At 40.7% G+C, this 13061-nt stretch overlaps 1 protein-coding gene across 1 annotated transcript in view; it reads left to right on the top strand.

Moving 5' to 3' along the window:
* Positions 1-11211, top strand: part of LOC311024642 (exostosin-1a-like) — a 36401-nt gene extending 25190 nt beyond the window's left edge. The window contains exons 3-11 of the mRNA XM_084027141.1: positions 1712-1819; positions 2291-2410; positions 3832-3964; positions 4446-4564; positions 5942-6037; positions 6695-6784; positions 6948-7108; positions 7199-7370; positions 8207-11211. Coding sequence (XP_083883267.1) covers positions 1712-1819; positions 2291-2410; positions 3832-3964; positions 4446-4564; positions 5942-6037; positions 6695-6784; positions 6948-7108; positions 7199-7370; positions 8207-8392 — 1185 coding nt within the window. The 3' untranslated portion in view covers positions 8393-11211. The remainder of the gene's footprint in view (positions 1-1711; positions 1820-2290; positions 2411-3831; positions 3965-4445; positions 4565-5941; positions 6038-6694; positions 6785-6947; positions 7109-7198; positions 7371-8206) is intronic.
* Positions 11212-13061: the final 1850 nt, after the last annotated feature.

The raw sequence follows: 13061 nt of genomic DNA, 5'->3' as shown, positions 1-13061 counted from the left end.
GGAACGGCAGCATTTTTGTCTTTACACAGTCTAGGTGCCAATATAGTGATAATACGTAATGTATTCCTGTATTTTAGTCAATACATATGGGAGACTGTTTTGGAGGTGCCTCTGTGTACAATAAGCTTTGAGATATTTAGCTGTTTTTCCTCATCCAGTGACTTACAGTATAATTAGTACTACAGTGGGGGGAAAAAAATATTTTTGGCATCAGAAAATGAAAAGCAACCAAAGTCATGGCGTTATTTTCATCTGTGTTATGTTTGTGTGAAGTACTCTTAAGTCCTCGTCTTGGGAAACCGTAGAGAAATAGTCAGGGAAGAGAGAATTTATGAAATTTTAGATTAATATTGAAGATGGTCAGTGAGTCTTTATTGATTGAATAGGAGATATCACTGAGGGGCCAGAAGTGAGGGACGGTCAGACAGTGGACTGATGAATGAGACAGACTTTACATGCAGAGGTTGGCTGGGGAAAAGGTCCGGACCAAGCGTGGAGATGTTCACATGATTGAACTAAAGATGGGTTGGTGGTGGGGAGGGGATGAGTGATCTGGCAGATGATGTTGAACGCAATCCGGCAGGATCGGGTTGTGCGGTGCAGGTGTCGTGACGAGCAGCAGGCTCGGGTCACAGTGAGAGTCTCTGTGTTTGCAAAATGTACGGATGTCATAGCGGTGAGTTTTATTAATGAATGTTCTGTGTATGGGTAATGTGATGACTTGGAGAACGTTGAGCCACGGGGATCTCTAGTTGATTGGTTTGTGAGAGCTGATAGGTCGGGAAAGCATGACAGCATTTCAGCAGATTGCTGCCCGTGCTAATGACACCGAGGAGATTAGATGAGCACTGCAGCATTCTGATGTAGGAGCGCTTGTGCCCGGACGTGCGTGTGCATGTGTAGTGAGTGACCGAGGCCAATCAGTGAATGGTGCCCCGCTTAACAGATTATAGGGCAGGACGCAGCGGCAAGCAGAATGCTGTACTATTCAGGTCCTACAAACAAACACACAGAAATTAAAGTTGCAGCACAATCACGCACATATGTTTGCATACAGCCATAAATGGGTGGTTGGATTCACTTGGACATTCACAAACATGGATATATATTTCAGTGCAATATCATTAAGCTTTTAGACACAGCGGGTTCTAGTATGTTTTGAAGGGTATCCTTCCTTTCCACTGAACATAATGATCGCTTTGAGAGTTAACCATCAAGCTGTATTTGGGAATGTCTTCAAAGATATGTCGCCTCTTTTGGTTAAATTACCTGATTTGATTGTTTGGGAAATAGAACATTGACACTGACATGGGTTTGCAAAGCATAAGTCATTTCGTCATATTTTCCAGTCTTGAAGTCTCTCTAGTCTGTCTTCATATTGTTGCTTGTAGAAAAAGAAACATACCACAGGAGTGGTGTCTGGGTTTTTCTTTTGTATATAAATATTTTTAGACTCACGTCACATGGGATGGAACACTGGCAAACAGATGGTGCTTTTATTAACGTCTCCACACCGCGGATTTAAGGCATTTATTTATTAACGCATTATTTCTTGTTGATGTATGTTTTTGATGTTGATGTATATTTTTACCCTTCATGACGATACCTGTCGTGAACATCACAGATCTCGAAGTGCAACTTTTCTTAGACATTAACCTCATTAACTGACAAAGTCTGTTTTGTGTGTGATGTGTGTGTATTACCCTTCCAGGCAGCTTGTGTGCCAGTGATGTTAAGTAATGGCTGGGAGCTGCCTTTCTCAGAGATCATCGATTGGAATACGGCAGCCATTATTGGGGATGAAAGGCTGCTATTACAGGTAGGTACAGCCCAGCTACTATAGTACAGTACTAGCAACCTAAAAGTCATATAAAGTGAGCTAAAGAGCTGCTAAAAATAAGTATCTGTGCGCTGCTGTTGGAATTAGTAACACAGTGGCAGTATGCCGGTGTTCTTTTCTTCTTATTTCAGGTCACATTTTTATCACCCAGCACATGCTAGCAGAGTAGTGTGGCTGTGTTGGCCTCTCAAAACATTACTAAATTATTACTAAATGGTCATATTTTCTTTGATTCCTCTACCTAGTTTCGCCCTGGTTAGTGAATTTGGACATCTGTCTCCAAAATCTCCTCTAAGCTGTAAAACAGATTGGCTGTGTATGACGGCTGAGACCATTATTGAAGTAGATCTTGCACTTGTTCTGCAGTAGAGCCAGTGCATTTTGGTAATACCCAGTTAAATTCCACAAGTAAATATGAAACATATGCTAACATGTATTTCTGTTTCCCAGATCCCCTCAACAGTGCGCTCCATCCACCAGGATAAGATCCTGTCCCTTAGACACCAAACCCAGTTTCTATGGGAGGCTTATTTCAACTCTGTTGAGAAGATTGTACTGACCACCATGGAGGTACATACGCTTGTTGATCTATACAATACAGTTGCACACACAGGTTAATTGCATGTTTATATATATCCGAGCATGAATTGTTACATATGTGGATCCTTCAAATCAGGTGACGGTGCACACAATTAACCTGCTTGTATAAAATGTTACTTTTTTTTTGCATCCAGTAATTTGGAAATGTCATTTGTTTCTACTGTGATGTTCCTATTGTTAGCCACATTAAAACAACTATGCTTTATTGCACACTAATTCACACAAATACAAATATGGTGTGAATCCAAATTCTGTTTACCCAGTTATTGACTTTGTATTGAGTTTGTATGGTACAAGTACTGTGTTTTTGCAGATATATTACCCACAATGGAACTGTTCTAGACGAGTTTGAAAACCAAGAGGAATGATATTTATTCTTAAACACTGCTGTCATGTTTTTGAGGCTGTTTCGTGCTGTGGCTTGGCTACCAATCATGTCAGTAGTTTGTTCCTGTCAGATTCAGCTTATCTATATTCTTCCTGGTGAGTAGCAGCCTATCTTACAGCTCTGGGGCTAGAATTACAAACAAGCAAAGACGAGAGCAGGGCGGAATATAGAAGTATAAGGCAGACAAACAGGATGTGTAAGGCTGGCTGTGACTGAGGCAGATTTTCACTGCATTCCAAGTCATGTCATAAATTATGTCAGAAGAATGTAAAAATGTGTATCACAATTTTACTTGCCGCTGATATTTATTTTCTTTTATTTATTATAACAAACTGGAAGATATAGCTGATTTTCAGTTGTGCTACATCTGAGCCTTATTGCTGCCAATTAGTTGCTATCCTCGGATAGTATTACAGAGTCCTCCTCCAAAGAGATGGGAAGTCAGGGCACGAGAAGGCATGGCTGGGATTTCTCTGTCAGCAGGGTAAAGTTACACCCCGAAGGAGGTGATCTTCATTCTGTTTACACTCTCAGAATCTTAACCCTGTTCCAGCACATGTCGTAGTACAAGGCTGGTCAGATGTCAGTGGTTTGGCTTCAGATTAAATCCATCAGTGAGCTGCAATTAGCAAGGGATTGGATATTTTACTGTGAAGAGGTAGAGTTGCATCTCCAGAACCTGTTAATTACACGCTTATCCTACAGGGCTTAAATTTCTGTGTAATTGCCCCATAGCACCTGAGAATGCTAAGTATTCTTTCTCTATATCCTCCTCGTATAAGATTGACATGGAAGATCTTGACTCAAAGTTAATTTTCTTGCAGCCATTTTACTACAATTCACACTAGTTGTACAAATATAGTCCTTGTGATCTTTTATTTGTACGAGTCCTACAGGAACAAGAAGTATTGTGAACATTTGATTGATATTTGTCAATTGCATTCAACCGACCACTTTGCAGAAAACCTCAATTTGGATGTCTCACGCTCCTCTATTCATACAGATAATCCAGGACCGGGTCCTGCAACACACCTCAAGGAGTAACCTCATGTGGAACAGTCTGCCTGGAGGCCTTTTCACCCTGCCTCAGTACTCTACATACCTGGGAGACTTCCCCTTCTACTATGCTAAGCTGGGTCAGTAAATTAGTCATGCATATGCTACATGCAAAGAACCACATTAATGGCACTCCCCAAGGTTTGATAGAATGATTTTCATTTACAACACAACACAGGACCAGCTGGTGCATTGCAGCTGTTCAATACTCGTAAAGTCGGAACGAGAATTGGTGACATTGCGACAAGTTATGCAGTGTATCTTTATTAATTCATGATTTGTCACAGAGAAGCTTGCCAATTAAACCTGCCATGTTGCCATGTTGTGTTTATTCTTGGTTAATTGGCCAGATATATACCTTGTTGTTGCCATTGGGATTCGTGTAACTGGCACCTTTTCAAGCCTAATTAGACCTGTTCAGTTCAGTAAACAAGGCTTGAAGTAAACAAGCACAAACTAGGAGATACTTAAAGTTGTCAAAGAGGTGTCGATGAAATTCTACTTTTTCAGGTCAGTAAAGTAGTAAGAAGTTGAAATCCTACCTGTCCTCTTTCTTTCCAGGCGTGAAACCATACACCAAGTTCACAGCGATCGTTCATGTGGTCAGCCCACTGGTCTCCCAGTCCCAACCAGTCATGAAGCTGCTCGTATCTGTGGCCAAATCCCAGTACTGTGCTCAGGTAATTCAGAACAACAACACATTACAACACAATACTCACCTCATTCCGTTGCGATCAGATTGTCCTGATCTGCAGTGGATTCAACTATGCTTATGTGAGGTGCGTGGATGCTCCACAAAACAATAACGGAGCTAATTTATCCGATCAGGAACACAGGTAGGCCTGTCACGATAACAAATTTTGCTGGGCGATTAATTGTCCCAGAAATGATTGCGATAAGCGATAATATTGCCGCTTTGAGACCATTTTCAGCTGATATTATGTGAGTACACCCTTTCAAAGATCAAAACGTTTATTTCTAAAGAATATTTAACATGAGAACTGGAAAACATTTAAAATATCCAAAATAGATCAATAAAACAACCAAAAACAATAAATAAAATTGACTCTCAATCTAGTTTAACAAAAATGCACTTGAAGCATCGGCAGCAGCAAAATAAGCGCTGGCGAGCCCAGCAAGAGGATGGAGCTCGCTGAGGAGCTGAAACGGCAGAAGACCCTGAAAGAAGTGTTTTTCAGTCGGGAGAAGGCCTTTCGTGCTGTGCTCGTGCTATAGGCTATATGAAAAGCACTATGCCAGTCTCTAGGTATGTGGAGGGTATGTGAGGATTTGGATTTTATTTTAACTCCAAGGCCTAGGTGACTTTATCAGAATGCATAGTATCCTGGATCCATGTCATAACTGGCCTCCAAAAATAAAAATCTGCCTGCCTCTATGGGAGTTTAACATAGGGGTGCCCATACTTATGCACCCTGTATTTTAATGAAGAACATTTATTTCTTTACGATACATTATTCATTCACAAAGAAAATTGGTGTCCTAAAAGGCAGGATTTTTCCTCATTTGTTTAATTAAGGCATTAAGATCAATTCACAAAAGATGATTTTTTTATTCCTCTTTTTAGTCAACTTTAGCATGGGGTGCCTAAACTAATGCATAAATAAAATATGCATTAATAAGGTATTATTGTTTAAGATAGTGACAGTGGTGGTTACAATAGGTGGTTACCCATTATGCTGGCATTTTGTAAACTCAATAAAAATGTATATTCTGTTTTTCTGGTTTTAAAACTGCATGCCTAGCATGAAGGTGTCACATTTTGTTCCAGCGTTTACAGTGATTCAGTTTGTCGCTGTCAGGGTGCTGTAGGTGGTGTGACAGTTCTGAAAATAGTTCTCCAGTAGAATGAGGATGTTGTCATCTTCTATATAAAAAGGAGTATATAAAAACAGGGCTTTGAATTGAAACAAGGCCATTTTGTGGACTTTGAATCTGTATTCATAAGGCAGACATGGATTGTCAAACATGTTTCTAGGTGTAAATACATGGTGCATGTTGTGTCCTGGTTTTGCTTAACCTATTTTCCCTTTGTGCAGGTGATAGTCCTGTGGAACTGTGACAAGCCTCTTCCTGCCAAGCACCGCTGGCCTGTCACTTCAGTCCCTGTCATTGTTATAGAAGGCGAAAGCAAGGTAAAAAAAACATAGCCGTACAATTCCCTCATTAAGCAATGTTATTGCAGCCTTCTTGCATTCAGCACTAGAAGCCTTCAGTTGAATTTAACGCAAAACAGCAGACGCGACAAAGTTTCCTGCTAAGTGGTGCAAGGCGTACTCAGCTGCTTACAGAATATGTAACTGAGCGGTCAGAACAACTATTAGTTTAATTTTCTTTGGCAGTAACGGTTATTGAGTTTTGGACTTTTCAAATCATGGCATCAAAGCAAAACTCACAGGACATCAATCTCCAAGCTTCAGGTCCCTTGGAACTTCAAGGAGTTCTGGCACTGTGGCATTCTGATTTACTTTTAACACGATTTAATGTTTTGCCTTAAATTTGGAAGTAATGTGATTAGAAACCTTTAAAAAGAAAGAGAGCAGAACTCGAAGTGGGCACTGTTCTCTGGAAGAAAAAATAGTAGCGCTTCACATCCAGTGGAACCCAGTGTTATGTCAGTTTGTATGCGACTTACTCTGCTTTTTGACGCAGCACAAACAGACACTACAACACTGGAAGCACTGTTTGTCAGGCGGATGTACTCCGCTTGTACTCATATGGGCCCCGATTTTACACTGATTACTGTTGTTGAGCTGCATGGCAATCACATTTTGCTGTTTTGTTCATGCCAGGTGATAAGTAGCCGTTTCCTGCCCTACGACACCATCCCCACTGATGCTGTACTGAGTCTCGATGAGGACACCGTGCTTTCCACCACAGAGGTCAGACTACCAGAACATTCACGTTTGCAGTCGTGTTTAATCAAGATTACATGCTGCAGAATTTCTTGTTCATCACTGTGTGATCACAATAATGTGCCATTTCGATACACTGGATGTGTTCCTGCTTTCCTGGCCTCATGTCGTCTTTCCGGTTTTGGTCCAGGTGGACTTCGCCTTCACGGTGTGGCAGAGTTTTCCAGACCGCATTGTTGGGTACCCAGCCCGCAGCCACTTCTGGGACACCAACAAGGAGCGCTGGGGCTATACTTCCAAATGGACCAACGACTACTCGATGGTGCTGACTGGGGCCGCCATCTATCACAAGTACTGACACACACGGCTCTGCTTCTTTATTGTATTTCACTCCTCTCCACAGAACTAACACAACCCGCTCTCTCTTATGTTCTCCTATAGGTACTACCACTATTTGTACACCACCTACCTTCCAGCCAGTCTGAAGACCATGGTTGACCAGATGTCAAACTGCGAGGACATTCTGATGAATTTTCTGGTGTCCTCTGTATCTAAACTACCACCCATCAAGGTCACCCAGAAGAAACAATACAAGGAGACCATGATGGGACAGGTGAGGAAGAATATTTATCTTGTAAAACGAATTCCTCTGTTATGTCTGAAGGTAGAATAGGCACCACTTCAAATAGAATCAAATTGATTTCTTTCATGGCTCTTGGGGGGGCAACCAATGGTTACATTGCTTTTATTAGTTTTCATCTGTGCAATCACCTTGTATGAATAATCAGTTTTAGCAAAGATTTTGATATTAAAAGTAGCTGTAGTGCCTATGCAGAAACAATGTAGAATGTCTCTCCTAGTAGAAGGTACATTTTGATTGCCGTTCTTTCATTGATTGTGGGGAAATTACTGCAAGTACATTGACTTGATGTGTTGAGTGAAACACCTGAAGGATACAGACAGTCGGTGCTAATTAAACACAGGGATTAGAAGAAGCAGCTATTCAAAAACATGAAGGAAATTCTTTACTGAGAAAACACTTAACTCGGCAATTGTTTTTTTCACAAATGCCAGTAACTTCTCTTAAACTTGCCTACACCTGCCTTTGAACTGTAAAATCCCACACATAATGATTTTTTTCACATTGATGTTCAGTAGTGAACGGACAGAGAACCATGCTTTTCCTGATTATATGTAGAGGTAGATTGCCTTTAGAAACATCACACCATTGAGGCTCTCGTACGGTCAGCTGTTAAGACGGATCATCAGTCGTTTGGTTGAATTGAAATGCCTTTTTTGCAGTATAAAAAAAATCCCTCATGAATAATTACAGCAGACTCTAGAGAGGTCAGAATATTTTCAGATACATTATTAATTTTGTCGTTCTCTCTCTTCCTTGCACTGCCTGCATCTACTGCTCCCCCACCTTCATCACCATTCCACACCCAGAGCTCCCGGGCATCTCGCTGGGCTGACCCGGATCATTTTGCCCAGCGTCAGACCTGCATGAACAAGTTTGCCAGCTGGTTTGGCACCATGCCCCTGGTCCATTCTCAGATGAGGCTAGACCCAGTCCTCTTCAAAGACCAGGTGTCCATACTGCGGAAGAAGTACAGGGACATCGAGAGGCTATAACCCTCCAAAGCCCCCCGCTCTCTGGACACAACAAAGGCAGAGCGAGGGGGCGGTCACATTGAGAAACACAGAGAACCAGAGGCAGAGGAGGTCGAGAAAGTGGAACAGATGTGGAGGACACCCCATGTGTTGGTCTCTTCCCTTATGTCCTTTCTATCCTTTCTCTTGTGTGTATTGGGGGATAGCAGAGCACACAGGTCACACTGTATACACTACAAGTACCACCAACTGGAGGACACCTGAGGAGTTTATAACTTCTAGACTTTTAACTGAAGTGGTCAAAGTCATGGAGTTGGAAATCATAGCTTGCTGCTTCTGTGTCCCAACAGTGGCAAACCGCTCCCAACGCCAACCCACTGAAAAAGAGTGTCTGTTCTGCGCTGTATACACAGGTTCCTGAACGTATTTGATGACAGACCATTATTGATAATTACGACTATGAAGAGGATAACACTATTTTGGATTGTGTTTAGCTATTTTTTTTATACGGCAAATGAATGGCCAGCACTACTCTCTCTGTATTGTCTTAATTAAAACCAATAACGGGGTGGGTGAAGAGAGTAATGACAACCCGTCGACCACAGAACTGAGTTACGATCGTTGATCTGATATTCACAGTGCCTCAAGTTTATCTATTGTTGTGATCTGGGAGTCTGAGAAAAAGACATGGTGCCGAATGAGCACATTTATCTTGCTGCTTTGTGTTTTTTTTTTTTTTTTTTTTTTTTTTTTCATGATTTGCTTTGTAATTGGTGGAATTATGGATGTTGCAGTACATTCTTCGGGTCAGCATTCACATTTCTTCCTTGCTGAAGATTTATTGACAAAGAAGTTATCATTATGTGCCATTCTGAATTTTTCTTTTTTCACTGAAAAACGGTGTCATACAACTAGCTTGATTTCAACTAATTGTGAGTAGAAACAAAATTCAATGGAATTCTCTATTTTTCATTTGAGCAAGACATCTTCATCTCTCGTTTTCCCTTCGTAAAGTCGTATGTGAGAGTTGGTACCTGAATACATGCTGACCTGAAGAACAACAGAAGATCACAAGTGTTGCCTTGGTTAAAAGGAGGCTGAGCTTGCTAATCGAGCCAACCGATGGTCTGTTTGAAACGTGGACCACTGTGAACACTACGGAATAGATCAGTTTAATTAATGCCATAGACCTAATTTCATTTTGTCAAAGTTTGGCAGTAGCCTGGGATGACAAGTACTTGACATGGGCTAGCACACTTTTATCTCGGAGCATCGGACGATGCTTGATGGCTTCAACGTCAGAGTTGGCCTCATACTTAAAATCCACTGTATTATCCCCGCTTGTTATGAGCAACTACGACCAGATTGACAAGAATTCACCAGGCACTAAAAGGCATAAGGATGAAATTTGGAGATGTGCTCTATTAAGTAAATTTTCTCATATTTGATATTTCAACATAATGCATGTAATTAGAAGTCTTTCCAGTATATTTGCAGAATGTTTGTATCTCTGATGACCACAGATTGACACATCCTTTCATTTCACAGAGATTTAGTTTGACGATGTGCTATTGGGCCACATTCAAGAGGTAAAATGTGAAACCAGGATGTTAAAGTATGTCGCATATTTCAGTGTCTCCTAAATGTCTTGATTTTTTTTTTTTTAATACAGATGGATCACTAGGCTAATTGACTGGTTCCATTAACAATCATGCTTCACTTTGTTTCTGCCTTCATATGTCATATCGGGTTATCTGAACATGAGAATGAATGAATATAGAATGTGCTCCTGTGTGTTTTTTAATCACAGGTGCATGAATTATCCCTGTAAAGCCAGCAACATTTCTCAACGGTTATCAGCGCAGCTGCCCTCTCACCACAGTTTGTAGCTTCAGCTTCATTTTTGAGGGAGATAAATGATCATTTTGGTAAGCTACATGGCTCCGTACCCTTCACCACAATATGTGCCAATAGGACATATATGAGTTTGCTTTTATATTTTCTCAACTAATACAAGGAATGTCACGCATTCCCATGTTTATTTGGTTCATTAAAACATTTCCTGACTATATATATATATATGAAAGTAAAATCTGTGAGAAAGCGAGGCGAAAGGGAAGGAAATGGTGCGTGTGTGTTTTTCACTCCTGAGAATCAGCTCGACAGCAAATAAACAATCCTAGTATTACTAAACACAGTGCTATCGAGACAACTGAATATGGTCGTGAACGGAATCACATTTCAGAAATGAACTTGGTGCAATATTTAGGATGGCATTTTCTGTATCTTTTTCTCTTCTCCTTCCTTATGGTGTTGTTTCGGAGGGCAGGGGGTAGTATATTGATGTGCCTTCAGAAGAAATACACTTATTTGTTGTTTGTTTACTCCCCCATCTGCCTCGTGCAAGAAACTGGTCCCTGTTTTTATTTCATTGTTTTCTTTATCAATATCCAGTGACACATAATGGCTCCCTAAATAATATTGTTTAACACTGGAATGCTTCTAAGACTTATCACCACACATCTGACACTGACATTCCTGCCTTTTCTGTTGTAGGGGCTTTTTCCTTTTTTACACATACTGCCTTGTATTACTATATTTCCTGGTTGCCACAAGTATAGTAATGCATGTAGCACACGCAATTCAATCATACAGCGGTGTTTATCAGACAGGATTGTGCTCCGACTGAATCTCTCCCTGCTTCCTTCCCTCTCTTCCCTAACTGCAGACCTAATTTTATAGAGATTAAAAATGGAAAGATAGAAGGGGGGATCACAATTTTGTAAAAAGAACATTTTTAGAAAAACTAAACTAAACCAAAAAAAAATAAATCAATAAAATGTTTGATATAAATGGCCTGTCTGTGTATTTCTTTGTCTGCCCATTTATATTTCTTTGCTATCATCCTTTTGTTGTTTTGTTGTGTCTGCTTGTCTTTCAAACAAATCAGATACTAGAATTAAAATCTACACTTTACTGTGAAAGACATACCTTGTCATCCCTCTTCCTCTCTTGACTGCTGGCAACCCCTTTTCAGGCTTCCCAAAACATATTTTGCGTGTTGGGTGTATGCACTGCGCCCGCTGAGAGAGAGAGCCAAACTAAATAATACCTTTAGCTTCCTTCTTGTGTGTTTGAGAACCTCATCCTATGCCAAGAGACTGCTGTGTTTACATAAATCTGTGTCAGGATGATCGGTTTAGACATGCTGCATAAATAACAGCATCTATCTAGGATGATCCCATGGTGCATGAGAGCTGCCAACTCAGCTGCAGCAACAGCTACAGGAGAGATTGTGTGCGCACACACATACACAACCCAAACTGGGGGGAAAAAGTAAAAAGCTGTGCAGTGTATCAAAGCTGGAGCAGTGCCTGCATGGCATAAATTATCTAGTGACACACCAAAAGGAAAGCCGTTTGGACATTACACCAAGACTACATCCACTCTCGATGTTGTGTGGACCTAATCAGGAAAAAAAACCCATAAAATATCCAGATGTGTAGATGTTTTTCTGCATGGAGTGAGAGGAAATAAGCGATTTTTTGATAAACTTCACTGCACCGGAGGGGTCTGTTATCCACTGCCAAATGTCCGTTTGTATGATTTAACAGCATGCTGATCAATTCAACGTCTCTTAATCCTCCACAGTACTGTATCTGATGGATCCCGGCATGCTTGTAGTCAGGGCTCCTCCTTACTGTTACATTAAATACTGTGACTCCAGGCCAAATTTGACAAATGTCATTCCCTTTCTTTCAGCTCGGCATCACGTTTGATTGCAGCATGTTTCGAGTTACACTGGGCCAAGAGAAATACATCAAAAGAAACCCGTCATTAATCATATCTGATGATGTATACCAACAAATTATATATATTTAGTGAGACCTAGGAATACAAGGTGAAAGAAAAGTCTGCACAACTGAATGTCATAAAGAGAATCAGTTACGTTACAGAAGAGCAGATGGGGGATCCCTGTGGCGATATAATTGAATACATTAAGATGAGGCACATTATTGCACTATTAGCCAGAAACAATTCAATCTAATGTTCCAATCAGTATTTGTTTGGATAGAAATGTTTTGCTACTTTTAGCCCACATCTCCTCTGAGTGTTTTGGTGTGTGCAAATGCAAAGTACAGGATGTTTGATTTCACACATCTGTGCAGGTAATAATATACTTCTGTTCTGGTATGTTGGGATAATCAGATGGTCAGGCTTTGTGACTCACACCTTGTACATCAACACAGCAGCTCATCTAAAGCAGAAAAGCGTCAGTGTAGAAGCGGTTGGTTCCTCTGTGGCTGTTAAGATGCCTCTGTTGCACAATAACAGCAGCTAGCAATCAGCTATCTGCACAATAGTACCTTGTTTAGCAGATGGCAGCCCAAAGCTGAGTCACTATCCAGACATGGACCATGGCTCTGCAGCATTGTGTCATTTCTGTGCATGCTGCAGAAGACATTAGATATCCATAGAAAATATAGCTTGATTTAGCATTACATTGAACGCATTGGAAAGCTCCATCCAGTTTTATATTTAACACCACTTTAAATTCATCATTGTCGCTCTTACATCTGTGAGCTTTCAATGCCGGAATCGTGTGTTTTGTAATTTGATTTTGGAACATATTAGTACACATTTAAATGCATTTATTGACTCAGTGCTTCATGTATAGTAATAAATGCTT

Source organism: Eutrigla gurnardus (assembly GCF_963514095.1).
Source record: "Eutrigla gurnardus genome assembly, chromosome: 14".
In the NCBI taxonomy this organism is placed as follows: Eukaryota; Metazoa; Chordata; class Actinopteri; order Perciformes; family Triglidae; genus Eutrigla; species Eutrigla gurnardus.
The sequence above is the reverse complement of the archived record's forward strand: the minus strand, read 5'-3'. Positions and strand labels throughout refer to the sequence as shown.